Source organism: Stenella coeruleoalba (assembly GCF_951394435.1).
Source record: "Stenella coeruleoalba genome assembly, chromosome: 10".
NCBI lineage: Eukaryota > Metazoa > Chordata > Mammalia > Artiodactyla > Delphinidae > Stenella > Stenella coeruleoalba.
In genome coordinates, this window is record NC_137156.1 from 63,522,391 (window position 1) to 63,549,764 (window position 27,374).

Genomic DNA, 27,374 nt, shown 5'->3' on the forward strand with positions numbered 1-27,374 from the left:
GTTACACACAGAGGTGAGGGCTGAGGCCAAAGGTCGGGGTGGGGAGGACGGGAGGTGGCCCTGAGAGGAGGCTCTTGGAAGAGGACACTGGTCCCCAAAGGGCAGGCAGCTGAAGCCCCTGAAGGCAGACAGGGAATCGAGGGGTTTGTCACGGGCAAGGATGGGGCTTGGGCAGAGGGGTCAGGCAGGGAGGGGCTCCACACTCCCAATCTGCCGAACTCTACGGTGGGTCTGAGAGACCAAATCAAAGGGACGATGGCCAGACCATCTTTGACAAACGAACTCTGCAGCCACCAGCCCAGGAACCCAAACCACAATTCCGGCAGTAATCAGCCCAGAGTGGACATGACTTGGTCACCGGCTGCAGCTTTCCAAACCTGTGTTCCCTCCAACTCAGGACCAAGTGGAAAAAGCCAAATACGCTCCCCTCACCAATCACACAGCTACAGTTTCCACGCCAGCACACTCCAATCAGGGCACACCTGCAGCCCTCCGTTTCCCACTAGCACGATTTCCTGCTCCTCTGCCTGTCCTGCCTGGAGTTTCTGCCAAATACAAGTGAAGGTGCTGACCTCCTGCTAACGAGCTCCGGATAGACAGCCTCTGCTTGCTCTCATTTGGGTGGTCTGTTTATTTCCACAAGACCCTAGCGAGTCCTAGCATGAATAAGACTTGGGTCCTGCCCTCACTAAATGGTGATGGAGACAGGCGTTTCCTACGACGGGCACTGGGTTTGGAAGTTAGAGGGGGACGCAGTTCAGCCCCACCACAGCCGTCTTCTGCATCTAAGACAGAGACAACCCAGCACTGATGACTTCCTTTGAGCCTGAGTCAAGCTACGCCTGTAGCAGTTCCACTCCTGGACTTCGTAGATAGAGCCAGTAAGAGCCTCTTCTGCTTCCACTAGTTTGAACAGGGCTCTCTGTCACTTAGAAACAAAAGAGCCTAAATGGTGCATGTACAATGAACACAACCCAAGGCCAAGAGCTAAAGAAAAGCTCTGAGCTGAGTGGGGGCGGGTGGTAGATTCTGGCTTGGAGCGGGAAGGGGGTTGGGGGGTCCCACCTCTGCTCTGCCAAGACCAGCCCCTCGTTGATCAGATTTCATTAGACAAAAACTCTCCACGGACAGAAGCAAGTCTAACTCCATTGGGTATAATCCCTGTATTTCACAGGAAACAGAAATGAGCTCCAACGGCATCACTCCCTGATGGGCCAGGGCCACTCTGCCCATGAGTGGCTGGAGCCCAGGTCTGTCATCTGGAAAGTGCTTGGGGCCCATGCTGGTAGGACCCCTGGCAGCAACAGGGGGCCCCTCACCTGCTAGAATATAAGAGCTGGTTTCTAGCTTCCACCTAAAATATTTCCAAAGGCGACCACCAGCAATTCCTCCTCTTGAGAGGTGGCATCCACTACCCCTCCCTGTGAACCTGGGTTGACCTGTGTCTTGCTTTGATCAACAGAAAGCAGTGGAGTGAAGCTGTGTGACTTCCTGGCCTTGGCATCCCAAGGCCTTGCAACTGTTACTTTCACCTTCTTGGAAACCAGTTGCCCTGTACAGACACTCGGGCTTGACGGCTGAGCGAGGAGGACTCGTGGAAGGAGTGGCCATGTGGAGTGAACTGAGGTGTCTGGCGACAGCCAGCACTGAACCCCTGTCAGGTGGGAGGGTCCCTGTGGACCTGAAGCCCAGACCACAGTCCCTTGGGTTTGCCTGGCCCGTATGGGACTGACTGGGTCCATTCACTGGACCACTGCTGTTGCCAGCCCAGCCTGACTGCCAACCTTGGCTACACGTACATGACTTAATCACTCGCGGGGAGGGGGGGCTTTAAAAACTCGGATGCCTGGGTGCAACGCCAGTGACTCGGATTTCACTGGTCTGGGGTAGGGCCCGGGCCTCAGAATTTTAAAAGCTCCCCCAGGTGATTCCAGCAAGCAGCCAACATGGAGAAGCTTTAAAGTACAGAAGGACTTAAACTGACCAATTCTCAGCACCCAGACTCTCCCCCTCTGAATCAGTGGGTCAGGCAGGGATCCCTGCATCTGTGTTAGCCCGGTGCTCCCGCAGGGAAAAGCTGGAAAGCCCAGCCTGGTGGGAGGTGGACAAGAGCACAGGCCCTGTGGCTAGGCTGCCGCATCCAGCCTCCCAGCTACTCAACTCCCCTCTGCCTCTGGTACGCGCTGTGTCAGCACCATAGAGTGCGGTGATGATCACACCAGCGAATAGTTCTGAAGTGCTTGTGACTCCACCTGGTCCACAGCAAGTGAGTGTCTGTTGCTGCAGGTACTATCATTATGATGTGACCATGAAGGAGGCTCCAGGGCAGAGCGGATAAGGGAGAGGCCCATGGATCTCTGAAGGCTGGAATGAATAATCAAGTGATTTTCAGGAATCACTGATTTTCACACTTCTGAGGGTTAGGAAAAAGTACTCCCTTACTTGAGACACTTTATTTTTGCCTTTAGAAAACGGTCAGATTATCCTGATTTGTTACAAGACACACTGCTTCCACCTTTGGAAAACTGTCTTAAGTATGCAGACATATAGTGCCTGAGACATGTATGACAACCCCTTAATTGGAATGGCATTGTGCAGTGCACAACCTGCCCAACCATACATGACAGCCCAGCACAGAGGAGGGAAATGGTTACCAGGCTGGAGAGTAGAGGAGCTGCCCTCCACCCAGAAGGCCGAGGACAGGCAAGGTTGTGGCTAGTCTTCATGGAACTCTAGGTTGAGCCAGGGAAAGGATGAGGGGCTACAGCTATGCTCAGGGCAGAGTCCTTCCTGTCAGGGACATGCACAGGGCATTTTCCAGTGAGATGACCTGGGTGGGGTGGACTGGGAAGCCAGAGTTGGGTGTGGATGTGGCACCTTCTGAGCGTAGATGCTGACTCCTGATTATTGAGGTCATTAACCCAAGCATTCCTTGGGGCCCCAACGATTCAAGGCTGTGCCCAAGTGCTCCAGATACTGACCTCACAAATTGGGGTCAGTTCACAGTCTATGACCGGCCCCATCTAGCTTTTGGGCCTTGGAGGTAGGGTCTGTCCCATGAAGGCTTGGCTCAGTGGCAAAGGGTAAGGCATCCAGCCCGTGAGCTCCTGTCTCCTCCCTCTCTTTTCCTATCTGGGAGGAGGCCGCAGGAGTGGGGTCCCTGATAGTGAAAGGCAGACTCTGAGGAAAAGACGTGAACATGGGCAGTTGCCATTTTGGATATGAAGACCACCTCTCGGTGTGGAATTAGGGTCCTCTCTTCTCTACATGTTCCATTTCCTTCCACATTTTCTACAATGAGCATCAGCTATGGTTATAATCAGACATGCATTTTTTAAATGTCTAATCTTGGGAATAGCTACTATTGTGTTACAGGGGTGACAATGGTCCTTCTAGGAGAACTTTTGTAGAGAAAAGGAGGGGCCCAGCCTGGAGTCAGAAACCTAGAAGGACAAGTGATGAGAGGCAGGAAGGGGGAAGAGGAGGGAGGCCGGTACTGTTATGCTCAGTGGGTGGAGCCCTTCCCCATCAGTTCTCTCCACATGTTACCCCCTGGGCCCCCTCTGCAGTGGTTCTTAATATTTTTGGGGGGGTCACATCCTTCAGAGAGAACCCGATGAAAGCCATGGGCCTGTTCCCCCAAAATGTGCACATACATCACACACAACAGCAGGGGTCCATGGATCCCTGGCTCAGAAGTCCTCCGCTTGGTTGGGGGCGCCCAGCCAGCCCCAGCCCTTCGCACCACTTCCTGACAGCTCCTGACTCCCTCGAGGCTGCTGCCCCCACGCTCCACCCATGTGCCGGCAGTGTGCACTCTGTTGCCCTCCCCCTTTCCCTCTCTGACCCCTGCTCGGGTGCGCTCACCTGGAAGGAGTGGAAGAGGTACCAGAAGGCCCAGGCGTTGATGACATTGTAGTACATGGAGAGGAAGAAGGACACCACCACACTGGCCACGCCTGCAGGGACAGGACGCAGAGGGTGCTGAGCATGGCCCCTACCCCGCCTGCCTGGACGGCAGCAGGGGTCCCGCCCAGAGCCCCCAGGACATGCCTGCAGGGCCCGCCCTGGGACGGCAAAACCAGGTTTGTGACCTGGCACCTGCGAGCACTTCCTAAGGGTTAGGCTCTTCCACAACCTCTCTCCCCATCTTCTGGGGCATGAGGCCTGTGATGTTCCTTTGATGTGCTTAGGTCCTCACAACGATGTTGTGAGATGCCATGCTATGCCTGCTTCGCAGAGAGGGAAGCTGAGACACAGCACTCGCCCAAGGCCACACAGCTATTAGGTGGCACGACTAGGATTCGCACCTAGTGTGAGAAGCACTTTGTCACTGATGCCAGACATAACAGTTGCTCTCTCCCTGGCTCACCTGAAGCTGGGTCACTTTGTGCCAAACCCTGCCCAGCAGTGGGGGGGAACATGGCGTGAGGAGGTGTGTCAGGAGTGGGGGGGATGGGGGCTACCCCTGACCTGGTCAGCCCTGCGGGGAACCAGTAGTGTCCTGGAGCTGGCCCTCACCAGCCCCGAGAGCCGCAGTGCACAGCTCTGCCCAACCCCAGGCTCCGGGACATCCCCTTAGAAGTCGACGGTGGCCGTGGTGGCAGTAGTTACACCACCAGTATCAGTAAATGCTACAACCAGGCCTTCCCCTCCCCCACCCCACCCCACCGAGCTGGTCGTTAAACATTCACGAGCATCCCCGATTGGCACCAACATCTGGTATTTTTCCTATTCAGCAAATGCTGCCTCAGAGAAGGCCTCTGTGATTGATAACTCGGGCCAGTTGTAAAACCACACACCTCTGTGTTAAATATTAACAGCCGTTCAAGATGAGGAGGCAGTTCGATCTGGAGGTGATTCGTGAGGCCACCGGACACATTTCTTCTGCATCTGAGACTAAGTCACATCCAAGTTCACATCCTCCTTGCTCCCGAAACTTTCCTGTCCCCCTTTCTGCCTGGGGGGTGGGAGAGGGGAGCAGAACAGACCGTGGCCACTGCTGGTCAAAGTTCCGCAGAGGAGCCCCGGCCCAAGAGGGCCGCACAGGTCGGGCAAAGATCTCCCGCGGGCACCCCGGACACTGGCTCAGAGTAACTCAGGGGAGGCAGGATGGAAAGCAGTGCCCCTCTTGCCATCCACTGTGCCTCGGCCTCCACGCACTGGAGATGTTAACGGCACCCACAGCCGCTCTGGTGTGATGAAGATTAAACGAGCTCACACACATACACAGACAGGCCAGCACCTTGCACAGAGCAGGTGCTCAGTGACAGAGGGAGCTGTTATACGGGTTCCCAGAATGGCTGCTGGCCAGGACACTGAGCTACAGCTCCTTTCTTGGGCAGCTGTTTCCCTGTTACAAATGAGCAAACTGAGCCCCAGAGAAGCAATGTGGCATCAGTTCCCCAGGGGGTGTGCGTCCTCCCTCTGTCACCGTCCCAAGGGTAAGAAATCCGGCCCCTCTCAGCGCACATTCTATGGCACCCCTCCTGGGCCTTCTGCCCGCCCCACTCAAGGGCTCTCTCTGGGCCCTCATGCTTGCCCCTTGCTCCAGCAGCTTTGCCAAGGGACTCCCCCCACCGTCACCTTCTCCTGCCCAAAACACAGTCTGGGGGTCCACAGGTGGGAGAGGACTGGAAAGCACCCACTTACCAACGCCACTGAGGTAGGGGTTGATGGTCCTCCAGGCGCCGATGCTGCCCTGGCGCATGCGCTGCCCCACTGCCAGTTCCAGGTACAGGAGCGGCATGCCCTCCACGGTGAGCATGATGATGTAGGGCACCAGGAAACTACCTGTGGGTGTCCAGAGCCGAAACCAGGCCATCACCCAGGGCTTTACTCTGGAACCCACCTAACCTCTGTGCAAAAGGCCTTCCATCCACCCTCCCGTCTTTCCACTAGTCTATTCATCCTTCCACCTTTCCATCCATCCTCCATTCCTTCCTGTATTTTATCTTTCCCTCGGAATCCCTCTTCCTCTTTCTACTCATCCTCCATCCTTCCACCCACCCACTCTTCTGTCTTTCCATCCACCCAGCTGTCCCTCTGTCCTTTTGTCTTTCTATTCATCATTCCATCCATGGACGACATGCAGCCACATCAGTTGTTAAGATCGTTAAATACGCCCAGCCTGGGTGGTAAATTGCCACCAATGCCAAGAGCCTTGAGTGCCTTCCTCAAGGCCTCAGCTGCCCAGCCCCTCTGCCAGAAACCCCATTCCACTTCTATCGTAGCAACTAATAGCTGATCAGAGTCTGGACCACTGAGTGGTTAAACGTTTTGAACATCACCTCTGAATCCAGTCAGCCAGCCACCCACCTCCACACACTTCCTTTGGGCTTCTGACATGGCCCAGATGGTGCCCCACCACCTGGGTGGAGGTATTACACCAAACAGCTGTTTTACTAAACGCTTCCTCTGGGCCGGGCCCTGAGCTGAGTGTAGGATGGACGTGAGAGGAGCAGCCCTGCTCCCTGCCCACGAGGGATCACCTGGGCAGAGGAATTTCAGCTGCTTCATGATTGGAGCCACAGAATACTCCTCTGGGCCTTTGTCTTCAGAGATGAGGCAAGGGATGCCTATGTATGTGTGGAGACAAGGAGGTCCCCGATAGACCGAGCCCAGGCCACCAGCTCCCTTTACAGAGCACCTCTGTTGGATGTATATCCGTTTTATACGGTGGCCTTCAGCCTAAGTTTTCATTTTAATAAAGGGTATTATGACTAGTTCAAATTTTAAACCCACTGGTTCCCAAGGAACCACCTGCAGACAATGGCCCTCGGTGAGAGTGGGGAGCCAGGACGTGTGAACGGAGCTACAAAAGGCCCCCCACTGCCAGACACATGGACAGAGACGGCAGCCTGCGGGGGCGTCCCCCACCCCGGCTGCCCCACTGCTTCTCCTGCTGGTCCCGCCCCCTCCTCTGCAGCCCCTCGGACATCCCTCCCCCAGCTCCTAGCTCCTTGGCAGCGGACCTGAAAAACGGTTCACTGGGAGAGGAGGGCAGGACTTCTGATTAAAAGAAAACCCTGACTCTACAGCTGCAGGGATTAAAGGCTGGTTACAGAAGGAACTGCCTCTGGAAGTATTAAGGTAAACAACACGATACGTATGTTCACAGGAACGTCTAATATTTACAAAAATGCCTCCATTGTACATACGTACTGTCCTATAACCCACTTTTCTCTCCCAACAGGATCTCACCGTCGTTCTCTCGACCACACCGTATACCTTCCCATCACCCCTTAAGAAGCTGCACAACATTCCACTGGGAGAATGAGCCTAGAACTTCTTTCATCACATCAGTCCTCGGGCACTTAGGCTGTTGCCAGTTTTCTGCCGTCCTAAACAAAGCCTGGTCCCCGTGTTTGATTATTTCCTCGGGACAGAAATCCCAGAAGGAGAATGGCTGGCACCAAGGCCAAGCAGAGTCCCCGCAAGGCCCTCTCACGACGGAGAGAAAGGTGCCGGCGTGTGCCCGGGAGAGCGGGCCCCACATCACCAGACCTCCGCGCTCCCAGCTTCGTCCTCCCTGCTTACATCAAGGACTACAACGAATCCTGCCCCCTCATTTCTGGACCCTGCTTTGAAGACTCTGCCAGACCCTGCTCCCTTCCTGCCCAGCAGGGAGGTGTTGCAGCATCTTACCCGGCTCCTCTCAACAGCAGGGAGTCCACGAGGCTGTCAGGGGCTCCCACCCACCATATACCCATCAATATAGGTTGCGTTGGCACAACCTGCCTGGAGCAGCATTCGAACCCTCAGTGGTTATAAGAAAAGATTATTTTCACCCAAGATGTTAAACAGTAGCCACAGCAGGCCTGGCAAGGTCCACGGAAGGGTTTTCTCTTTCACAGAGCCTGCTCGATGGTCCACTGCCTGTGGGAAGGTTGGACATTCAAGGCCTGGTGCCCAGATGGGTTCCTTAGCGCTGCCCTTCAGTAACTTCTATCACCCCTCCCACTGCCCAACCATCCAAACACACACACAACCCCAGTGGATCTGCTCTGTGATCACTTTCTCAACAAATTATGCTGGAACACTGAACATCCATATGCAGAAACAATGAACCTCAACCCATCACAGTTTATACCAAAAAAAAGCCCTCAAAAGCCCTCAAAATTTATACCTCAAAAAAGCCCTACCACACAACATTTCAAAGGAACTTATTTAAGCCTGCTTCTGGGAGCCACTGATTCACAGCAGGGCAACTGGTAAGGCCTTATCCCAAGTCAAATTAGTATTCACTTTCTCAGTTTTCCCTGTTGATTGTGGTCTCCAGGATGAATGTAGTTCCAATGCCTTAATCCAAATCAGGGGATAATTTCCTCAAGGAGGGCTTTAACCAATTAAAGAGAACTGAGTTTAAAAACTAAGAACCTTACACTGCCACACACAAAAACAAATGGTCCACAAAACATTCTCCTTTCCTTCTGAAGGTTTTATGATGCACTGTTATCATTAACCAGTCTTTTACTATTAAACTTAAATGGTCAATTAGGACAAGCGGTTCTGAGACCATCCTTCCACCACTGATTAAGACTCGGGTGGCAGGTATCGGGGAATAATATTCACTTAGCCTTCTGAGCTTTCTGGGCAGACTTGGTGACCCCGCCAGCTCCAGCTGACTTTCTGCCCACTGCTTTGATGACACCCAAAGTAACTGTCTCTCATGTCACAAACAGCAAAATGGCCCAGAGGAGGAGAGTCAGAGAAGCTCTCAACACTCATGGGCTTTCCAGGAACCATATCAATGATGGCAGCATCCCAGATTAAGAAGGGGGCGATCTTCCAGCTTGTCCCCCAAACGATCAATCTTCTTCAGCCCAGCAAACTTGCAAGCAATGTGAGCTCTGTGACAATTCGGTACAGGTGCACATGCAGCACTGATTTGGCCTTGAGGGTTCAAGATAATCCCCTTGAGCTGTGGAGCCAGCTGCTTCCATCGGTGGGTCATTCTTGCTGTCATCAGCCACATTGCCACAACAAACACCTTTGACAGACACGTTCTTGACACACTGAGGCCCACACTGTCCCCAGGAAGGGCTTTACTCAAAGCTTCCTTTGTGCATTTCAGCTGACTTGACTTCCTGCAGCTCAAGGCATTTGAGTCCAGTCCTCAGTGGCGCAGGTTCCTGTGTTGGGTCCCCATCTGGGGAGGTCCAATAGCCACCTTTGGGTTATTTTTAGCACAAATCATGCAATTCTGAGTGACCTGCTGGATGGTCTTTTGTAGGTTAGGCCCCATTATATGCTTTCTTTTTTTTTATGGCTGTGCTGAGTGGCTTGCAGGATCTTAGTTCCTCGACCAGGGACTGAACTAGTGCCCTTGGCAGTGAAAGCACCAAGTCCTAACCACTGGACCGCCTGGGAACTCCCCTGACTTTTGAATCCATTGTAAGGTGGCATCTCTCCCTAACGGACGCTATTATGAATGTGCCGCAGCACGGTGTCCAAGATGCCTCAGGGATCAAAACAATTCCTTGTGCACTACATTCCCAGCCAGCCGAGGTGTGGTCCAAGTGAAACCCCACTCTTGGGCCCTCACCTTGTCCTTTTCTGAATACACTGGCTGGTATTTTGACAAGTCTATCAATGGAAGAAGTGATTCTCTTGCCTCAGAGGAGATTGTCCCAGCGTCCCTTTTTTTTTTTTTAATCTCTCAAAATATTTATTTCAAGTAGAAACGGGGAAGACAACAACATGTAAAATAGTTAAGTAAAAAGCCTTGACAAATACACTCATTTGGTCATCAAAGTATAAAAAGCTGAAAATAATATTACATTAGGTACTTTCATTGAAAACAGTGTTACTCTAGTCAAGTAGGAAGCCCCAAGTGGTCCCCAACTAAGAGTTAAAGCTCGTCTCCCTATTCATACACACAGCCCTTAGACAAGCGTCATGTGTTTTTATCCAGAATGGTCCCCCCCCAGATCCTTATCTTTTTATTTGTGTTACTTATACGGAAATTATTCAGTGTGTTTGTGTGCTTTTTATAAATAAGTTTTTATTTTTCTGAATGTCACTAAGCAACCACACCAGCCTTGGACAATATCTGAATCATTTTTACAAAAGTGGAAAAAGCCAAATAAAGGGTCTCAGGTTAAGTGAGAGGCGAGGGTGGGTTATTAATCGATATGGAATAATTTGTTGTTTGATCAGCACAGTGACATTGCTGAACATACTTTGAAAGTTGGCCCCGCCTGATAGCAATCCATGTGGATGCAAACCTCTTGGTCCTAGAATCCTTTCTCAAAGGTATAAATGAGGCACAAAGAATCACTAGGAGAAGGATTAGTAAAAGCTGAGTCCTTGCCACGAGTGGGGCGCTGGCCAGAGAAAGTCAAGTCCTTGTACACCCAGTTGAAATGCAAAGTGTCCTGGCGCGTCTGTCCCCAAGGGTTGTCCCATAGGGCACATGTGAGTTGGTCTGGTGCAGGAGAGACAGACTTATTTGGATGAGGGGTACTCAGCATCCTCCGGAGAGTCAGGGGGGTAGAGCAAACCCTTACCACTGAGGCCACTGCAGCCTCCAGGTTGCCATCCTGGGTTTGTCAGCCGGTCTCTGCCCTTTCCTCCTGGGCCATCGTGCGCCTCCTGACACTGAAGGCGGAAGGGCTGGGCTCCTTCCTCCTTCTCATCTGAATTGGACTCATTGTGATAGAAGTGAATGGTGGCTTGCACGGGGAAACTGGCCAGCACCTTCTCCCCGGAACTCTGCAGATACTCTTGATGCTTAGAAATGGGTAAATGGGGATCCAAAGGTTTGTTGGTCATACCCAGCCTCAAGCTGGCTTCCAGTTCTGGTGGGGTCAGCAACCTGGAGGGTCAGGATCCAAGGTCTCCATGGTGTTTGGCTCTCGGTCGTGGCAGTGGTGGTCCCGGGGGACCGTCCCCAGGGCAGTGACAGATGCGTCCTGCGCCTCCCGGGCTCCGGCCGCTGCCTCGGGTCTCATGGTGCCCTCGGAGCCCGCGCCCCTCCAGCGGCGCCCGCGACAGGCCGTGCCTTTAACCACTCGGGCAAGGGCGCTCACCTCCCAGCAACCCTTTAATGGGATTCGTGTTGGTCATGTGTTTCTGGCCCTCCCTGGGGTGCCGTTAGCACACACTTCTGGTCTTACCTTTTCATTGACCTGGGGAGGGTGGGGAGCATGGGGGAAGAGCTGCTCCCTTCCTGGGGTTTTCATGAGCACCATCTGTAGGCTTAAAGCCTGCTCTGGTGGGACTCGGATGTCAAGCTGTTCTGGTGAAAAACTTCAGGGTGAGGTCTATCAGAAAGTTAATCATCTCATTCCCCACTGTCAATTTCACCCGGGGTTCCTGTAGGGAATCAGGCACCTCAAGTCCAAGGGAGACCCTGGCCTCTTCATTCACCAGTGTTCCTTTCTATAGTATGAGAGGCTCTCATCTCTGTTTTTCTTCTTGTGTTTTAGCCTAGGGCAACCTGTTTTCCAATGTTCCTCCTCCTTACAGCAGGTGCACTGTTCCCACCTCAACGGTGACTTACCTCTCTCCCAACTACTCACCTTCAGGGAATTCAATGCCACTGCCAAAAAAGTGGCGTTTCATTTTGCATCTTCTTTCTTCTGTTGTTGTTCCCTGTTGAACACTTTATTTTTTTCTTAATTTATTTTATTTATTTTTGGCTGTGTTGGGTCTTTGTTGCTGTGTGCAGGCTTTCTCTAGTTGCAGCAAACGGGGGCTACTCTTCATTGCAGTGCACGGGCTTCTCATGGCGGTGGCTTCTCTTGTTGCGGAGCGGGCTCTAGGCATGCAGGCTTCAGTAGTCGTGGCTCCCAAGCTCAGTAGTTGTGGCTAGCGGGCTGTAGAGCGCAGGCTCAGTAGTTGTGGGGCATGGGCTTAGGTGCTCTGCGGCACGTGGGATCTTCCCAGACCAGGGCTCGAACCGTGTCCCCTGCGTTGGCAGGTGGAGTCTTAACCACTGCGCCACCAGGGAAGCCCTGTTGAACACTTTAAAAAGCAACATCTACCAATTGAGAAGGGTTCATTTCAAATGAGTCCTCTGATTTTTTCAACTTTCTCCTGATATAAGGCACTTTGCCCTCCGTAAAAAAGGTCAAATTTACAATTCTAATATTTTCAGGGGCCACACGATCTGCATTAGTATAATGTCTGTAGGCCTGATAAATCTTCTCCAAGAATTCGGAGGGGTCTTCATTTGTTTTTTTGCTGAATTTTGTTCAACCTCTTTTTGCTTTGGCTCCCCTTTTCAAAGCCGTGCCAAGATGCACTGATAAGTAATGCTCTAATAAGTGCAGTCCTCCCTCATTGGGTTCCAATTTGGTTCAGCTGTTGGTACTGCCAAGTGGGTTCAGGTGTAGGAGAGCTCCTTATAAAGGAGGGTTGCAATTTTTTCAAATAAACAAGGCTGAGAAACCCAGCTGGCTGGCTGTTGGCATTTAGGTCCCCTATGAGATAACGGGGTAAGGGAAACTCCTGCCCCGGGAGCAGCTCCTCACCCCAACTGGGTGCCCTGTCGGGTCTTAGATGGCAATACCATACCAGGCCCCTGTGCCCCAGGAACTAACACAGGATTTTCTAGTTGATCCCTAGAAGGAGGGGCAGTCCCGAGCTCAGCTGGAGGAGTTAAGGTCTGAAGCAACCTATCCTCACTCTCATTCCTTTTTTTCTCTTATTTTCCCTGATGTAACAGCACAAATACTTGCACGTAAAGAATGTCATCATTCTTCCCCACTTCTTCACAGAAAAGCCACCATAAAACCATAAATAGCAATTAATCATCTCTAACAATTAAAAGGATGCCTTTTTGCCTTGGCATCAGCCAACCGGGAGGAATTCTGGGCTGGGGTTTTTGGTGATTTTAGGAACCAAGTGGAACCTTTCTCTTCTCCCTGGGAATGTCCTACAGACAGGTCTTCCTCCCCCCCTTTTCTATTCCTTGCCTCCATCTGACATCACTAAGAGTTTTAAATATCACAAAATTGATTTGGCTGTAAATAGAGAAAGAGTACCAAACAAAATGAAACAAAAAAACCCAAAGAACAAACAGAAAATCTAAATAAACCCTCAAGTTTGGTCTTGGGGTTTTACATACACCAACAACACAGGAGACCACAAACGACGTAATTAACACAGCAAGGGTAGCAGTATACGGTGCACAGGTCCCAAGATAACTCTGCCTAAACCCCTTGTGGAGTTTCTAACAAGTACTGTGGCCACACAATGTTACAATAAAATATCATCATCTTCTACTCATGGGTCATGGCTGTAATCAGATCACTTATCCAAAACACATCTCAGAGGACTTTCTTTTTTTTTTTTTTTTGCGGTACGCGGGCCTCTCACTGCTGCGGCCTATCCCGTTGCGGAGCACAGGCTCCGGACGCGCAGGCTCAGCGGCCATGGCTCACGGGCCCAGCCGCTCCGCGGCATGTGGGATCTTCCCGGACCGGGGCACAAACCCGCGTCCCCTGCATCAGCAGGCGGACTCTCAACCACTGCACCACCAGGGAAGCCCCAGAGGACTTTCTTTAGGGATAGTTGAAACATTCTCCATTTTTAAAGACAGAAATTCAAAACAAACAAAACACAAATGGCACATACCAACGCTAGCATCCAAAGAAGGAAACGAACCGGGTAAAAGCCCAACAACTCTTTCCTCTCTCCAACAGGGTACCCCACTCAAATACAAAACAAACTGGCTTATTTTGGAGAAAAAGCCCCAAATGGAGAGGAAATAAAGTTTCCGGCTGTACACACCGGAGTGACTTACCCTACTGTATGGAACCCGTCGGCTCCCAAATGTCAATTCCTTGTTCCAATTGCCTAGCACTGGGGCAGCCAGTGCCACTTTGGGGAATTTTGAAGGGCAGATTCTCTGGACAAGTGGTCTCCAGCAGCTGCTAGGGCCTTACCGGAAAATTCCCCAACCCAAAATTTGTTACCGAGTCCAAGCTTGTACTGCACGACAGGCCAATAAATCTAGAGATGAGCTGCTGGGGGAAGGAATAGTGACTTTACTCAGAAAGCCAGAAAACTGAGAAGATGGTGGATTCGTCTCCCAGAGAACCATCTTGCCTAATGAATGCCTTAGCATTCAGGGTCTTTTATACTAAAGGGGAGGGAGTAAAGCCAAGCATTTCCTGGTTCCGGTCAGCCTGGGGTGGGGGGTGGGGGGTGCGGGGATGCAGCCATTCACAGGTGAGCCTCGTCAGGATGTTTGCTGTGAGCTAAACAAAGGTATTTTAGCTTAATGCTCCTTACCTGGGCGCCAGGGTTCCCAGAGATGGGCCATTATGTATAATTTAAGCTTATAGGCAACATCCCTTTACTGATTAACTTGTGATAGAATATAAAGGTTCTTCCTTATTACAGGCCCAGCCTAACCCCAACCTAACCCTCATCCCATCTCTGCCTCAGTCCCGTGTCCACCCTACATGCGCCTGGCACATGTCAGGAGCCCAGGAGTGTGGCTGTCACCAGGAATGAATTTGGAAATCCCAGGATGAGCAGCAGATATGGCACTCCCGGGGACATTTTCTGACGGCTGGGACCCAGCCTCTTGAGCTTACTTTACAAATTGTGTTTGATACTTTACAACCTCTGAAACTCAGGTTTCTGTTCCATCCAGGAGCACTGTAGAAACACCAAGGGCCAGAGACTGAGCACAACACACACGTGCACACACTACACAAGGGAGCAGCCGTCGTGCTGCCCACCCGTCCATCTGTGGACCGGCCTGGTGTGGCTCAGTCCCAGGCTGGGTGCTGCCCCGAAGGGCTGTGGCTCCAGGCAGGCCGGGGCTGGCTCACACCAGCTCTCAGGAGCTGCACATCTCCTCCCAACCCCACATTCCCAGACATTCCACTGGTTAGTCTGAACTTGGCCACAGTGAGAGTATTTACACCATGGTCATCAGCAAATGCTATAAATTAGGTCCTGCTCCTCCCTCCAAAAGCCAGTTGTTCTACATTATTGGCACCCCACCGCCTGCCTCCCAGCAGCTGGTGGTCTGGGGTGGGGGATTCCTCTAAAGTGTGGTCCATGGACCAGCAGCATCCATTGGCATCACTTAGGAGCTTGTCAGCAATGCAGAATCCTGCCCTCCCCCACAGCTCTCCGAATCAGAATCTCTAGGGGCGGGGCCAGCAGTCTGTAGTTTATCAAGAAGCTTCGGTGGGCAAAGTCTGAGATGCAATGACCTAAGCACCAGAGAGGAGCAGAAGGGGCTTTGAGGAAAAGTGTCATTGTCCCACTGCCTAGTCAGGTGTCTTCTGACTGCCCCTCTTTATGGGTTAAATATCATACAGAGAAAATTTAGGGGAAAAAAAGTCCACATTTCCATGAGCCACATCAGTGTTCTCATTCTTCCACGTTTCTTCCATGATTTGAGCACATTTATGTAAAAGTCAACAGCAGGTGCACTCATTTTCCACATGTTGGTATACAACACATTTGCATCCCAATTTCTTCCTGAACGACCATGGCCTTAGACTTTGACTTGGTCTCCAAGGCCTGCTGACTATCAAGCACAGATTTTGTGCAGTTCCTTCAGCTGCCTTTCCTTTGTTCTAGCGTCGGGTGCTGGCACCTGGAATGTAATCTTCAGAATTAACATTCCTGGTGCCGCCTGGCCCACAGAGCAGGAAGGAAGCCTCATGGGAAGGAGCACGGACCCCTAATCCTTTTTATTCTGGGAAGTATTTTGGCGCAGCCTGGCTCTGCGGTTTATAAACAAGCTCTTTGCTGGCTGGCGGGGGGCTGGGTGGTGGAAGCCAGGGCTCTGTGTAGAGGGAAGTTAGACGCCCCTCTGGGGCCTTTCATGATGCGGTTTGTTACCTGTCAGGTACAGAACGGGAGTGTAAACAGAAATCACTTAATGTAGGTGACACTGTTGGGCAGTGAAAGGCTTGGGAAAGCCACCAGCACCCCTGCCTCACGAACTCTGCGGCTTTTCATAACAGACATGGCTTCTTCATGCAAGAAATATTCATTGGGTGCCTCCTCTGACCGCACCACTTCACAGAGACGGGGCTAGTGGGCGACAGAAACTCTAGAACAAAGTGCAGGCCTTCTGCCCAGGTGCTGGAAGTGCCCCAGGCTAACAGTGGCATCCCAGTGGAGGAATAGCTTGGGCAAAGTGTGGAGGTAGAGAGTGGTCATTCACTAATGGACAATTGTTCAGAACAGCTGGCAGGGAGGGGGGCTGCGGGAAGATCAGTGACAGGAAATGAGGTGGAAACAGGGGCAGGTGTTAGGTGGTCAAGTCCTTACCAAGCCAGGATAAGCTGTTTGGTCTTTGTTCTGTAGACACTTATGACCGAGAGGACGCCACCCACCTAACCTACATCTGTCCATCCTGGACCCATCCATCCCATCCATCTGTCCATCCATGGACCCATGGAGTCCGTCCCTCCACCCACCCACCAATCCATCCTCTCCCCAGTGTCCATTTGCTGGTCAACCATCATCCATCCATCTACCTTTCCACCTATCAGCTTAAGTATACTCTGTACCAGGCACAAGATTTCTTCTTTCTTTTCCTGGGTCTTGAAGGTCTTGCCGTTTCCTAGCAATTTATATATACAGTTGACCCTTGAACAACACTGGGTTTGAACTGCATGGGTCCACTTATACGCAGACTTTTTTCAGTAGTAAGTACTACAATACTATATAATCCCCAGTGGGCTGAACCGCAGATATGGAGGAACTGTGGATACGGAGCGCCAACTGTTAGTCATATGCAGATTTTCAGGGATTTTCAACAGCGTGCAGGATGGACGCCCTTCACCTCCATGTTGTTCGAGCGTCAATTATATTCCACCTCAGAACTACCCCACCTTAACAGTGTCCACCTGCAGACTACTCAGGTAATGCTGTTGTTAGAAATAAGGAATTAAATAGTCACGTGACAGCAAGGCTCACCTGGCCTCATGTTTGGGAAATGTGTAGCAGGATAACGGTATCGTGGGTAGGTGTGCTGAATGCCGAATGATGTGGAAATCTCATCCTGACAAATAATTCTTACAAAAGTCAGTTATGAAGCTGTTGGAGCATATGGGAATACACGTACTTCACATACTTATGAGATATATATATATATATATATATATATATATGCCTTTCAAATTTAAAAAAGGAGTTAGAGGATTAAGAATGCACTATTTTTTTTAAAAAACTGTACATTAATCTTCTGTCAAGTTTTTTTTTTTGAGCTGGCAGGGGTGGGTGAGAGTGAGGGAGTAGTGTTTTATGTTGGTCTTCTTGAACAGGTTAAACCTAGTAAATACTTTGGTCTAACATCTTTCATTGTCCTCTATGGTGAAAAAACCACTCACGCTGAGTACAGAAGACACCACAACACACACACACACACACACACACACCCACACACACACACACACACACACAGCCAAAGATAACTATTGTTTTATTCTCTTTGGTATGTTTTTGTTCATTCTCTTTTCTCTGCATACTTTAAAACATAATTGAGATCATCCATTTTATACAGCTTTGAATCTGACTTCCCTCCCTCCATTTAATGTATAACATGAAAAAATGCTGAAATACATTTTTTGAAAAACCTTCTTAATGGCTTCCAAGAGCACCACCGCGTGCACGTTCCATAATTGATGGAACCAATCCCCTTTAGGTGAGGGCTTAGGAGGTTTCCCATGCCTGGCTCTTATTAAAAGATGGAGGCTATCCTTCTACTGTCTACCGTCTGTCAGAACTATTTTCTTTATGTAGAGTGCTAGAAATAGAATAACTCAGAAAAAAATTTTTTTAATGCTGAGACTTCAATCTCTATTGCCACCTTGCCTTCCAAAAAAGCACTTGACCCTCACTGAGGTTCTCTGGCATGTCACAGAAGGCGTCTCCAGCTCCCTGGAAGGTATGCGAATGCTGTGTGGGTGCGTTGCTGTCTAGTGAGCGCACTGTGACGCTTCAGAGGAAAAATTTGTAAAAAACCAAAACAAACGAACAACACTGCAATAGAGTGATTAGCCTTCCTGCCCACTGTGGTCCCAAACCCAAATCAATCTTGTGATAAAAAATCTTGTGATAAATCTTGTGAATCTTGTGATAAAAAGAAATAGCTCAAAATCCTTTTATCCTGAGTTTCAAATCATGCTGCCAGGAATGTTTCTGATCTGAAAGTTGTATAATGAGTTTCTGTTGAACAAGACAATTTCCTGCTGTCAGACCCCTGCCATCTCTTCTCCCGAGGGAGGAAAATAGTGTACCCCCCACCCCGTGCCTCCTACTGCTCACAGAGCCGCAGCCTGACCAACAAGGGTGACAAGGGCGTGCTGGGGGGCTTGGCCGCCCCGGGGATGGGGTCGGGGCTGCAGAGGGCTCGAGAAGGCGCTCTGGATAACAGCTTCAGCTGTGGACTGAGATGTCCTAGGTCCGATTCCCGCCTCTGTGACTCTAGGCAAATCACTTCGTTCTCTGAGCCTCAGTTTACTGGCACGCAATATGGGGCTAACCCCAGCGCGCACCCCCAGGCCACTAGGCACAGAAGGCGACCCCGCGGGGTCTTGAGGGGACTGCGCAGCCCGGGCGCCGGCACTCACCTCCGCCGTACATCTGGCACAGGTAGGGGAAGCGCCACACGTTGCCCAGGCCCACGGCGTACGAGATGCAGGCGAACACGAACTGCAAGGGGGTGGCCCACAGCGGCCGCGCTTCGTCCATGGCCCCGGAGCTCGGCGCGCGGCGCGCTCGGTGCGCGGCCGCCAGGAGCGCCTTCCCGCCCGGCTCGGCCTGGGGATGGCCCCGCGCCTCTACAGCGGCGGCTCGCCCGCTTTTTAATTGCTAATCTCATTAACGGCGCTCGCGTCGGAGGGGCGAGGCTGGTAAATGGATGACGGCGAGCCCCACCCCGCCGCCGGGCCGCCGCGGCCGGGAAGGCACCCGAGATTGCGCCGTACGGGATGGTGCCCGGGCCCCTCCAGCTCGACGTGGGGTCTGGTGCGTCGGCTGTGGAGCTCCTGGGAGTGGTCAGGTTCCCTAGAGCACCTACCCAGCATTTACAGAGTGCCTACTGTGTGCCAGGCTTTGTCTGGGGACAGGGCTGTGAACACCACAAACATCCCCAGCCCTCCCGGAGCTAACATTCTGGTAAAGGGAACTGCTTAAATGAACTGGATGAAATAGCCCATTTTCAACTAGTTTTGACCTACAGAAAGGATAATTCCATATGGTTTACCCTAGTCCATATTTAAGACAGAGAGAGGCAAGGAAGGCAACTAAGGCAAAGGGGTTAGCAGTTCTGGGGGCGGGGGGGGGTAGGCTGGGGTGGTCAAGGAGGGCTTCCCAGAGGAGGGGACTTACACTTACCCAGAGACCAGAAGGAAGCAAGGGACTCCCCCCCCCACCTCCAGCGGAAGAGAAGTGATCCAGGCAGCCATCTCCTTCCATTCACAGACAGGTTGTGTGTGCCTACTGTGTGCAGGGCCGGGAGTCTGGCTCTGTAGTGCAGGATGGGGCCAGGAATCAGGTTTCGAACAACCACTGTGGGAGATTCTACTCCTGGGGCCAGAGATTCTGGTTCACTAGGCTCGAGCAGGTGGGGGCTAAGAAACCTCATAGTTCTACCAGCCTCTCAGGTGATTTGGTTTAAGGAGGTCGCTAGAAACGACTAAGTCAGGTGATTTGGGAGTGAAGCAGGATCTGGCTTTGAATCTCAGTTCTGCCACCAACTTGGCTGTGTGACCTTGTACAAGTCATTTAACCTCTCTGAGCCTCTGTTTCCTTATCTATAATGGGAACAAATATTTTCCCCTTCCATGAGTTCATGTGAGAATTAATTGAGAATTTAGCTTACTATCGGGCACATACTAAGTGCTCAACAAAGAAGTCATTACTACAGGCTGAATGAATAACACACTAATGACATACTTTGAACAGTGCACCTGGTACAGAGTAAGAGCTAAGAAAATACCTGATAAATAAGTAAAATTAAAAGGAGATGAAAAGCAGAGGTGCCAGTGGGAATCTTAGTTGATGCCAAAATGAAATCACCACTGTGGCTCAACCCCTGGTTGGACTGTCCCAGGAGTTCCTGCCTGGCTAGCGGCACAGGAGAAAGCGGGGTGTGCTGAGGAAGATAGGGGCTCCTCAGACATACCACCTGTCCTCGACCTTCCTACCTCCAACAAGCAAAGGAGAAAAAGTTCTCAATGCAGCAGGGGAGACGATTTTGATTTTGAGACTTCGAATTCTAGGCAGTGTTTCTGTTTACCCCTCACCTCCTCCCCAGAGGAACCCACTATCCTGGTTTCTATCCCAGAGGTCAGTTTCAGCTGCTCTGACCTCTACAAAACTGAACTCATGCAGTATGTGCTCTTTGCTGCCTGGCTTCCTCGGTGGGATTTACTCACATTCTGGTGTGCCGTGTATGATGTCCTTTATCCCTGCCCCCTAGGGTTCTGAGGTGTGAACATACTCGAGTTCATGGCTGAGGGACGTTTGTGTTGTCTCCAGTTTGGGACTGTGATGAATAAAGCGTTACTGAACATCCTAGTACGTGTCCTTAGGTGCATGAATCCACTCATTGCTGGGAACTCCGGGCCATCAGGTAGGTATGTGTGCACCTTTAGTAGACATTGCCAAACTGTTTCCAGAGAGGTAGTACCAGGTTACGCTCCCGAGGGTTTCAGTTGCTGTGCATCCTCACCAACGCTTGTCATTGTTTTCAAAGTTCCACCCGGTCTTGTGGGTGTGTAGTGATAGTTCGCTGTGGCTATTAATCTTAATTTCCCTAATGCTAATAAGGCTGCATACCTTTCCATAGGCGGATTGGGTCATTTGCATATCCTCTTTCATGGAGTGCCTGTTCAAGTCTTTTGCCGGCTTTTAAATGGCTTGTCTGTATAGTTCTTTATATATTCTGAATATGGGTCCTTTGTCAGTTTTATGTATTACAGATTTCTTCTCTCAGTCTGTGAGTTGCCTTTTTATTTTATCAGTGGTGTCTTTTGATGAACAGACGTTCTTAATTTTAATAAAGTCCCAATTTACCAATCTTTCACCTTAGTCTTCTCCTTTAGTTTTTTTTTTTTTAATGTCATTTTAAGAGATCCCTCCCTTACCAACTCCAAGGTCATGATGATATTCCTGATAATTAAAATTTGTGGCAAAATAAGTCTCAGAGACCCACAGAGAGGGCTGCCTTTTAATGCTGTCGAATAGTAAAGAAGGCATGTTGCTGCCTCTAGCCAACCGCCTGGCATGTTCTTGTTCTCATAAATGACTTCTCCCTAGACAGTACCTGGCTATGTGGCCGCATTTCAGACACTGGGCACCTTGGAGAGATGCCCAGCCTGTTACCTGGAAGAGGAGGTGGCTTGGTGTTTGTTGGTTTGACATAAGCAAGGCCCCTCTTCGATTCCCTCCCCCAGGGATCAGGCCAGCACCTCTGTCCAGTCACACTGGCAGACTCCCTGGGAGCCTGTTCATGCTGTGAGGCCCTGGATAGGGCTGTGGGTAGCACAAGGAGGCATCCCTGTAACAGGACTAAGTAACACCTCAGGCCTCCTGGTAACATCCCTACACTTTCCTGAACCCCATCTGACAAAACTCTAACCTGACAAGACCCATTGTGCTGCTGTGGCTGCTAGGAGAGGACAGAACAGGCCTGGGTGGGTGTGCTTGCCCAGGGAGCCAGCAAAGCAGGGGGGTGGACGTTAGTGGTGGTGGGCTGGCAGATGGCTAACAACTGGCTCTCTGCGGCAGGAGCTCTGATATGTAGGTTTACCAATTTCTATGGTGTAAATATTCCCACCACAGCCGATTCCAAGCTACCAACATGGTGTCACTGAACATGGAGTTGGGAGAGAAGTGCAGTAGCTCACCGTTAAACAGAACGTCCACCACACATATGCAATGATACAGATAACCTCAAGAACAGAGCTAATAGTGTAGAAAATAATTAGGAAGTGGTGGGCTTTGAGTATTGACTACCTCTGTTTTAAATAATTTGTTAGTTCATATAACTTAATTTTTAATAATGGCTGTGTTTACGGGACTTCCCTGGTGGCACAGTGGTTAAGAATCCGCCTGCCAATGCAGGGGATGCGGGTTCGGGCCCTGGTCTGGGAAGATCCCACATGCCGCGGAGCAACTAAGACCGTGCGCCATAACTACTGAGCCTGTGCTCTAGAGCCCACGAGCCACAACTACTGAGCTCTCGTGCTGCAATTACTGAAGCCCATGCGCCTGGAGCTCATGCTCCGCAACGAGAAGCCACTGTAGTGAGATGCCCGCACACCCCAACGAAGAGTAGGCCCCCGCTCGCCGCAACTAGAGAAAGCCTGCGCACAGCAACGAAAACACAATGCAGCCAAAAATAAAATAAATTTTTTAAAAAAACACGAAAAAGAAAAGAATTCTTAAAAAAAAAAAAAAGGCTGTGTTTAGCAATCAAGTCACAAAATTCCTGAAAATGTACCAGGTGGCACTCACCAGCCTGTAGGTGCTGGCCCAGCACTCTACAGGGACCCAGGGCTGGGGAAGCAACTTCTGTGTGGCAGGGGCGAGGGGAGCGAGTTCAGCTCTCAGTGGTCAGGGGCCCAAGGGCAGCAGGGTTTTCGGCTTAGCTAAGCCCCACCCCAAGTGCTCCCCGGGGGCCTACACTAGCAGTGAGGAAGAAATCTTCCCGCGGACCAGCCTGTCTAGTCTCACTGTGCCACGTCACGCAGGACACACTCCCTGAAGGATAGGCCAGCCTGCCCGAGTCATCTAATTTAGGGAAGAGGGTGGAGAAAGTGGGGATGGCCCCGACTCGGCTGTGTGGGTGTGGGTCATGGCCCCGCGCCAGCGTTCCAGTTTCTCACCCACCAGCTATCGCCACACAGCTTTCAGTACGTGCTCACCCTAGTGATCCTGCTGTTACTTAATCCCCTTTCAGTGGCTCCCAGTTCCCCACAAGATAAAGTCCAAACTCCTCAGCCCGGTCTGGAAGGCTCTAGGAATTTTAAAAAATTGGGCCCTGAGGAATTTGACCCTTGCTTACCTAGGTTCCAGGAGAAGCTAGACTTTTCACCTCCCGGAAAATGCTGTGCATTTTTATACTTCTGGGCAGTTCCCTCAGCCAGGAACACCTTCTCCCTTCTTCACCCAGGAAAAGCCTGTCCATTCTTCTCGACCCAGATGGAATATTACCCTATTTAAGAAGCCCCAGCACCTCTATCCCCAGCCAGAATATATCACTCCCTCTCCCCTGCCCTCAAGCCTGGGTGTACATCTGGCTTCTAACTTTCAGTGCTGCCTTGTCAGGAAAAGTGTAAGATACATGTCCCCTCTGGGCTGTGGCTGGTATCATGTCTAAGTCATCCTTTTTTCCCTAGTGCCAGGCGCACGGTTGAGTCTCACTGAAGTTAGCTGATAAAGGAGAAGCCTGCTGCAGAATCTGAGCACTTCAGTATAAATTCCATAGCATCCAAGACCCCGAGACGTCCATGTTGCAGAAGGTTTCTTCAGGCATTTCAAGTCTTTATTGCCCACCTACTACTGTGTGCCAGGAGCCAGCTTGGGGACTTGAGGTAAAACCTCTGAACATGGCCCTCCCTTCCCTGCTCTCCAAGGCACCTGCTCACTCTCCCATGGGGAGCACAGAGACACACACAGTGCAAATAGGCGTGTGGAAGCCGCCAGGAGGAGGTTCTGCAGAAGAACACTGAAGCTGCTGTGGGGACTGGTCTAGCTCAGGTGGTGAAGATGAGGGCCCTCCCAAGAGCCTGGGGGAGCCCCTGCTCCGGGGCTGAGTGTGTGCACATATGTATGTGCATGTATTTGTGTGTGCCTGCATGTGTACATATGTGGGTGCATACATGCCTGTGTGTGTGTGTGTGTGTGTGTATGTGTGTGTGGTGCTGAGGAGACAGTGAAACTGAGCAGGACCCTCTGAAGCCTTCCTGGGTACAGAAGTTCCTCTGTGTCCCCGTTTCTTGTTTGTAGAAAAAGGCTTTAGTCTCCCAGGCCTTCCCTGAGTTCCAAAGAGCAGACTTAAGCAGTTACTAATTAGGGAAGTGAGGGCATGCAGAAACAAAGAGAAAGCAAATGGTTCCGTAGGAAAACCAATTAGTTCAGTGATAAAACAGTCTTAGTTTCCCCTCAAGAGACACACATAACAGTCTGACGCATATCTTTGAGTTTTTATGCAGAAACTAAGACACCCGCCCAGGTGGAGGACTACATGCTGACTCCAAGACCCCAGACTGGGACCAGAGGGAGGGTTGATAATTAAGATTCCTGAAACACCAACCTGTTACCTCAACACCAACCAATCAGAAGAAAGTCTTGCACCCTGCAGCCCTCACCCCAAACACTGCCTTTAGAAACCCTTCCCTGAAAGCCATCGGAGAGTTAGGGTCTTTTGAGCATGAGCTGCCTGTTCTCCTTGCTTGGTGCTCTGCAAATAAATGCTGTACTTTCCTTCGCCACAACCTGGTGTCAGTAGATTGGGTTTGTTGTGCAGCAGGTGAGCAGACCCAAGTTCAGTTCAGTTAAAGTTTTGGCAACCATGAAATGACAGCTGTCCCAAGTGGGCATCTTGCCCATGGCACATTGTCCCCTGGCTGGTGGTGACACTCAGATTCTGTCCAGCAGCTGCCTGAGCACCTTCGTCTCAGGGGCAAACCCTAGAACTTGCTGCTGACCAGGCATTGCTGACCCATGGTGCTTTTGGTTCTACGGTGAAGGAAACAAGGCTCTGGTCCTGGTCTCTTAGACACCTCTGGCAAGTGCCAGAACCTTGTGTGGGACATCAGGACATTCTTCCCTACTGGGTTGCCTTGATTGGAATTTCCCTTTTTTGGGAGGGAAAGGCATAGGACTTGATCGTCTGGTTTTGGGTGGAGTACTGCTTTAATTGGATTTTCCATTCTGGGTTGAGGAGTTCCTTGGCCATCAGGCACCACCTGAGTGGTAATTGGGAAACTCCCCGTTAGACCAAGGCTTGCCTGCGCCCCCACCTGGAATGGCAAGTAGGAAACCTTCCATTCTTGTGCTAGGGAACTGCAACCCTGAGAGGCCATCAGATACTGATCTGCCTGTTTCTAGTAATACCAGCCGTGTGAAAGAATAATGGGAAACCATAACTCTATTCCACCTTGTAGTCCCATAGGTGGTGCTCCAAGGACAATGGTGCTTCAAGGACAAAGGACAACCCTGCCTGAAAAAGTGTCAGCATCACACCCCCTACCAGACTCTTAATCACCCTCCCCACCATGTTGCGATGGTTATGAAATTCCTGAGCCCACCTGGGTGACACCCACCTGGGTAACGGGACCTGACCCAAATAAGGAAAGGCATCTGCCCTGTCCTACTCCCACCCTATAGAAGGAAGGTATATGTGCCTCGACCAATCAGCAAACGAAATTTTCACTTGGACCATTCCTTTGTTTTCTGGCTATAAAAACTGATCAATAGCACATGTTCAGTCTTGACTCTCCCAGACTACTAGGAAGTCTGCCCGCTGTTCTGGCAGCAACCCTTCCCTCTAATAAATTCTATCTTCTTTACATTCTGCCTTATGTCTGGAAATTCTTTTCCAACCTGCATTCAGACCACAACACCCTAGGGTGTATTTTGCAAAACTGGGAGATCTTCAGCTATGCTCCCATGAAGGAAAAAATGATATTTTATTGTAATACTGCTTGGCCTCAGTACTCCCTGGGATCTGGAGAACAATGGCCCCTCAATGGTGCTTTAGATTATAACACCATCTTTCAATTAGAACTGTTTTGTAAAAGGGAAGGAAAATGGGATGAAATTGTTTATGTATAGGCTTTTATGATATTCTATCCATGTAAGCCTTTTGGAATTGGTTTGGCTTTTATCTTGGGTGTGTGCATGAGTGTCTTGGTACATTATGTCCAAATCCTGTTTTCTCTCCCTGGTTTTGACCCTCATTAAGGGGTCCTGGTTTTGGAGGAAACTCTACCTGCAGGAGAGGAAGAAAGTGAAAGGATTAATCATTCTCAGAGACATTCCTGGTATTGACCCTTGTTAGAGGGCCCTGGTTTTGACCATTTAGAGGGTCCTGGTAACTTGAATGTGGTCTAGACAGTCCTAGAAACTGATAGTTTAAATTTGGTCTTGAGTCTGATTCAGAGCAGGTAAGTTCACCTGGAAGTGTGAAGGTGAGTGAACGATATGTATTACTGTCTATTACTGTGGTTTGTTTAGACTGAACTGGCTATTTGAGAACTGAAGGAAACCACCATGAAAATGGCCAAAATGGGCTCTTTTGACATTCCAAAACTGGTTTTTGCATATGCAGTTAGAAGATGCTGGTTTTCTACGAGGAACTTATTTTTTTCTCTGGGTGCCTTTGAGATGTAAATGTTCTACCAGGGCTCTCAGGAACTCATCTTATCTGACCCTCTCCTATTCCTAAGACTGAAAAAAAAAAGGGGGTGGGGGAAGAGGCCTATTAATTCAAGCAGGAAAACTATGAGATATCTGTGTCCACGTGGATGTATGTATGTCTGTGTATATTATAGATATGATGTCTTTACCTCCAGGTGGTATTATCAAAATTAATTTGTAAATTAGCTCTATTTAACTGGTTTAAAGGAAATTTAAGTGCTTATATAAATTCTTGGAAATATAAAGGAAACTGATCAGAATGAATTTCAGGTTCACATGATCTGGGAAATATTCAATATTGAATTAATATCTGGTATTAAAGTTAGTGTAGGCTTGTTGGTTTAATTGGTGAGGATGTCTTTAACATCATCAATATTGAGTATGGTAGTTTTATTGTACCTAGTCTAAATGTATCATTAATTACAATAAATATAAATGGATTAAATGGACCAGGTGAAAGAGACTATAAGACCAGAATAAAAAAATTCACACATACACTTACATGCCATTTACAAGAGAAAAATCAAACAAGATCACAGAAATATTTACAGTAAAATGATGAAAAGGATATAGCAGGATAACGTTATCCAAAAGAAAGCTAAGAGGAGCTGTATTACATCAGACAAAATAGACTTTAAACCAAAGAGTGTTATTAGTGATAGAAAGAACATCTATCACTAGAAAGATGTAACATTCTGAAAGTTGAATACAATTAGTAAAATAGCTTCAAAAACCAGGAAGCAAAGAGTGATAGACTACAAGGAGAAACTGACGTATCTGCTATCATGATGGAGATTTCTGAACTCCTCTCTCCATTGTCGGTAAAGCAGAAAATAAAGAGTAGAGAACAAGGAATGGAAAATGATAGATTATTAGAATAAGAGCCAAATGGAACTTTTAGAAAGGAAAAATAACTGAAATTAGAAACCCAATGAATGGGTTTAAAAGTGGATTAGACACAGTTGAGGAGAGATTTGATGAACTCAAAGATATGTCATAAGAAATTTTCTGGA

At 50.0% G+C, this 27,374-nt stretch overlaps 2 protein-coding genes and 1 pseudogene across 3 annotated transcripts in view; all 3 read right to left on the reverse strand.

The window, feature by feature from the left end:
- Window positions 1-18,696, reverse strand: part of SLC6A20 (solute carrier family 6 member 20) — a 40,771-nt gene extending 22,075 nt beyond the window's left edge. Inside the window, exons 1-3 of the mRNA XM_079933941.1 lie at window positions 18,557-18,696; window positions 5,653-5,789; window positions 3,868-3,959 (exon numbers count right to left, since the gene is read on the reverse strand). Of these exons, the coding sequence (XP_079790067.1) occupies window positions 3,868-3,959; window positions 5,653-5,789; window positions 18,557-18,681 (354 nt within the window). The 5' untranslated portion in view covers window positions 18,682-18,696. The remainder of the gene's footprint in view (window positions 1-3,867; window positions 3,960-5,652; window positions 5,790-18,556) is intronic.
- Window positions 6,541-27,374, reverse strand: part of LZTFL1 (leucine zipper transcription factor like 1) — a 151,369-nt gene continuing 130,535 nt past the window's right edge. Inside the window, exon 12 of the transcript XR_013830159.1 lies at window positions 6,541-6,578. The gene's annotated coding sequence lies outside the window, so the exon portion shown is untranslated. The remainder of the gene's footprint in view (window positions 6,579-27,374) is intronic.
- Window positions 8,827-12,088, reverse strand: LOC307192692 (protein ripply3-like; annotated as a pseudogene). Its single transcript has one exon. The product of its transcript is annotated as a protein ripply3-like (transcript).